At 37.3% G+C, this 3,894-nt stretch overlaps 1 protein-coding gene across 1 annotated transcript; it reads left to right on the top strand.

The window, feature by feature from the left end:
• LOC120176268 (probable splicing factor, arginine/serine-rich 4) lies at window positions 1-1,111 on the top strand. Its single transcript, XM_039182722.1, has 2 exons — window positions 1-19; window positions 669-1,111. Exons 1-2 carry the CDS (start codon window positions 1-3, stop codon window positions 1,109-1,111), a joined length of 462 nt encoding a protein of 153 aa, XP_039038653.1.
• The last annotated feature ends 2,783 nt before the right edge of the window (window positions 1,112-3,894 follow it).

A 3,894-nucleotide genomic window follows, 5' to 3' on the forward strand; every position in this document is an offset into this window, starting at 1 on the left:
ATGCTATTCGATTCTGCAGGTATCTCGTATCCTGTGTTCATACATTTAGGGATATAGGTACGAGAATCTGATCCTCTAAGGACCCTCCAACGACATGAAAAAACTATCAAAATACTCATATTCGGCACTCACATCCAAGCACAAACAACCTAAAACAAGACCTCTGCAAGACTGCAATCCATTTACCTCTAAAACAAATAACTGAGGTCAAGAATGAAAATCATCACACAAAAAGATCTGGAAAAACAAACATGCAAAACCAAGCTAATTCTTTATAAGCACACATAAAAGCTCATGTGAATTATCATATATATGCAGAAAAAAGACAACAATTTCCAGAAATATTCCACAAAGAAACGCTTTCAAGAAAGTAGTGTTAACCCATTTACCCCTGCAAATACCCTTAACAATGGCATCACACAAAACAAGACCAAACCATTTACAATGTTTCATTGGATCTAAAGTACAAATAATAATAACAATAGTACTTATGTTCAACTTCAAATTACATTCAACTATTGGGAACGTTGAGCTCTCAAAAGAAAATTCAAGTACAAAAAGCACTCCGTGTGTGGCATATATATGCACCTGCAATCATGATATGCAGGTCAATAGAACTGCAGATGGTCAACTACGGATAACCTCATTTAGAATTTGACTGTTGGCAGTAACGAGAGAAGTTAGAGAGAGAGTGAGTGAGTCTTTCAAGCGTAAGTTCTCTGTCGATAATTTTAGAGAGGTTCATGGAGGAGTTACTTGGTCAGTTTTTATCGATAATCTTAGTAGGCAAGTGAGACGCAGTGATTTATGGGTTCGTTTTAGTCATTATGGTAAAGTCATTAAGGTGTTCATTCCTCTTTTCAATAATAGGCCGAAGTATAAGGTTAATACGTTTGCGTTTGTCCATTTCGGAAGCAAGGAAGATCTGTGTCATGCAGTGGAAAAGATGAACAACGTCATGATTAATGGGAGGAGAATTTCAGTGTCTGTATCTAAATATAAGAAACCTTCTGGGTTGAGGAGGCAGACTGATGGGGGGATGAGGGAGCAAATAGTGTTGGTATTAGAGGGAAAAAGGTTGAAAGATTGTCGTCTTCAGTTGGAAGGGTAAGGAAGTCGGAGATGATGAATAGGTTTCATGATGGAAGGTCATTTAAAGATGCGGTTGTTGGGGTACATGAAGAGACAGAGGTTGTGCAAGAGGGGAATCTCTCAAATACGAAGGAGATGAATAACACTAGGGATGTGTTTATTCCGGTGGAGGAAAGGGCCTGGTTGAGATCGTCCCTTACTGGTATTTGCAAAGAAATTTTTGAAGTTCAAACTGTGCAGAAAGTGTTAAGGAATGAGGGCTTTAATGTAAAGGTTGTAAGGTGGGAATTTTCTAAGAATGCTTGCTTGGTCGTGTTCCAATTCGTGGAGGAGATGAAGTTAGCGATGGAAAGAAAATGAGAAGATTTGTCTTTCTGGTTTGATAGTTTGGAGCATGTGTTCGGTGAGGATAGCATTCCATTAGCTTTTTGCTCGATCTCCATGATATGAGTCCCTTTAAACTGCTGGTCAGTTCCTTTCTTTACTAGGTTGGTATCCAAGTGGGGTAAACTAGTAAAGATCAAAGAGGAAACTGCTCAAAATGTGGACTGTAGAGTGGCACAAATGCTCCTAAGGGTCGTCAGTCCTTTTGACATTCCTGATCATACTACCATTACAACGTATGGGAGGAAATTTCTGGTAAAAATAAAGGTTGAAGGTGTTGATGTGTTATTTCCTGAGTTGTCAAAATTTGTTGAAGAAGATGTTCCAGATGATCCATGGGCGGAGAGTTCTTCTAATTGGAGCTTAGAGGATGTTCAGGTGAAGCAAGGAGGCCACCTAGGACGTCAGGGGTTGTCAGAAACCCATAAAAGGGTATATGAATGGGTTCATGGCTCGAATAATAGTAAAAGTACAGAAAACAAGAGAGTTGTCTCCACTCAGCATGAAAAGTCGGGAGGCTTTTTTGTAGGGATGGATAGTGGGAAGAGTATGGGGGGAGATTCCTATGAGCTTGATTTAGTTGACAGTGAGTTTGGGCTTCAAAAAGGCGTAGGAACACTTAGGTTGAGTGGTCCGGATCAAGATAATGGTCCAATATCAATGGGACGTCCTACCTCTTGACCAAATAAAATAAAGGATCCAGTGGGTATTGAAGATGGGGTGGGGCCTGTTGTTGGTCTAAAGTTGTTAAATTCAAGAGCTGGTTCACAAGCAGGTTCTGCAAGCTCGTTATCCACGAAGACTGCTCCGGTTGCTAGGAAACTAATCAGAAGTCATAAGATTTTTTATAGTAGGTCGAAATTTAGAAAGATTTGGAATCATAATGTGCAGGATTGGAAGAATGAACGGGACGGGAAGGAGGTATCTCGAGGGGTGCTCAATGATGAGTTAGGCAGAGCCTTAATTTCTAGAGGTTGTCTTTCTGAAGTTGCTGAGGCAGCTGGGGTTTCTGTAAGTGACAATGACGGTCCTAGGGCGAGGAGAATTAACAGCAGATTTAAAAGATCCCTCATTAAGGATGCTATGGATCATGCTACTGTCTCTACATTATCTTCATCAGCCTTTCCTTTACTGGTGGAGAAAGCTATTGCTACATGGGAAATTAACTAGTTATTGGGAATATCTTTCAAGGAAGGAAATGAAGCTTTTCTAAAAAAGATTATAGAGTTGGAGAAAGGATTGATAAGATGTATATTAGACATATATTCTATGATATTTTCCTCATATTTGAATAACTAAAATTGCTTAAATCATGGATTTTGATTATATTCCATATTTTGTGGATTAGGTTGAAGCTTTGGATAAAACAAGTTCTAAATCTAATGATTAGCATGATCTTCACAAAATCCCCAAATTAAGGAGGAAAAATCAGAATTCAAGAAGTTGGCAAGACCAGAAGAGGTTTTCGCATAAGGCGTGGGCACGGCTTATTCATCCTGAACTACCGCAGAAGAAGTCTTCAGTTAAGGCGTGGGCGCGCCTTACTAGTCCATGTAACCCTAAATTAGGGCTACAAATTTACAAAGGAAAAAGAGTTTAATGACGGTTGGAAGACTCTTTTGATTTATTCTTATCTTTAGAAAAAGATGAGGGCATTTAAAACTCTTATTTTTGTGGGATTTTCTTTAAGGGAAACTTCCTTATCAAGAGTAGGAAAATCCTTATAAAAGGGGAGCTAGGACATCAAGTTTTACATTAAGTTTTCATCTTTATTTTCTTTTAGTTTTCTATCAATTATGAGTAGATAAATACTTTTGTTCCAACTGGAGGATAATTGAAGTTTTGGTTCTTCAAGGAGTGTGAGATCTAAATAATTTTCATTGTTCTTTTACTTCTTTTCTATTTATATATCTTCTATTTTTATTAAGAATTATTTCCTTGATTGATTGTGCAAAGGATCCGTTGTTCAATTATCAGGTTGATAAATTGCCATTTAGAACTTTAAATCCGTAATTGTTTAAATGTTCTAATATTAGTGGTAAAGTAACATGGTTGATTATGATTATGTTATGAAGGTATATAACCTAGTCTAAATGAATCGAGCTTGCGTATTTGTTGGCTAGAATTGGTGGTCCCTTTAGTGATTAATGTTGTTGGTGGATTAAATCTTAAGAGCTTGTCTAGTGTTGTTCATTAACTAGGGAAATAATCAAAGAGGTTCTCTTGATTATCGAGAAACTAAGGAGAGACAGGTTGTTAGAGCTTCTCAATAACCATAACCAATTTAGTGAAAAGTAGAAGATTTTATCATTGCATCTATGATCAATTCTCTGAACCAATTCTGAAATTATACCTTTAGTTGGATATTTGCTTAATATTGATTTCACTAAATTCTTAGTTTATTATAATTACTTTTTG

Source organism: Hibiscus syriacus, unplaced genomic scaffold (genome assembly GCF_006381635.1).
Source record: "Hibiscus syriacus cultivar Baekdansim isolate YM2019G1 unplaced genomic scaffold, ASM638163v2 tig00003398_pilon, whole genome shotgun sequence".
NCBI lineage: Eukaryota > Viridiplantae > Streptophyta > Magnoliopsida > Malvales > Malvaceae > Hibiscus > Hibiscus syriacus.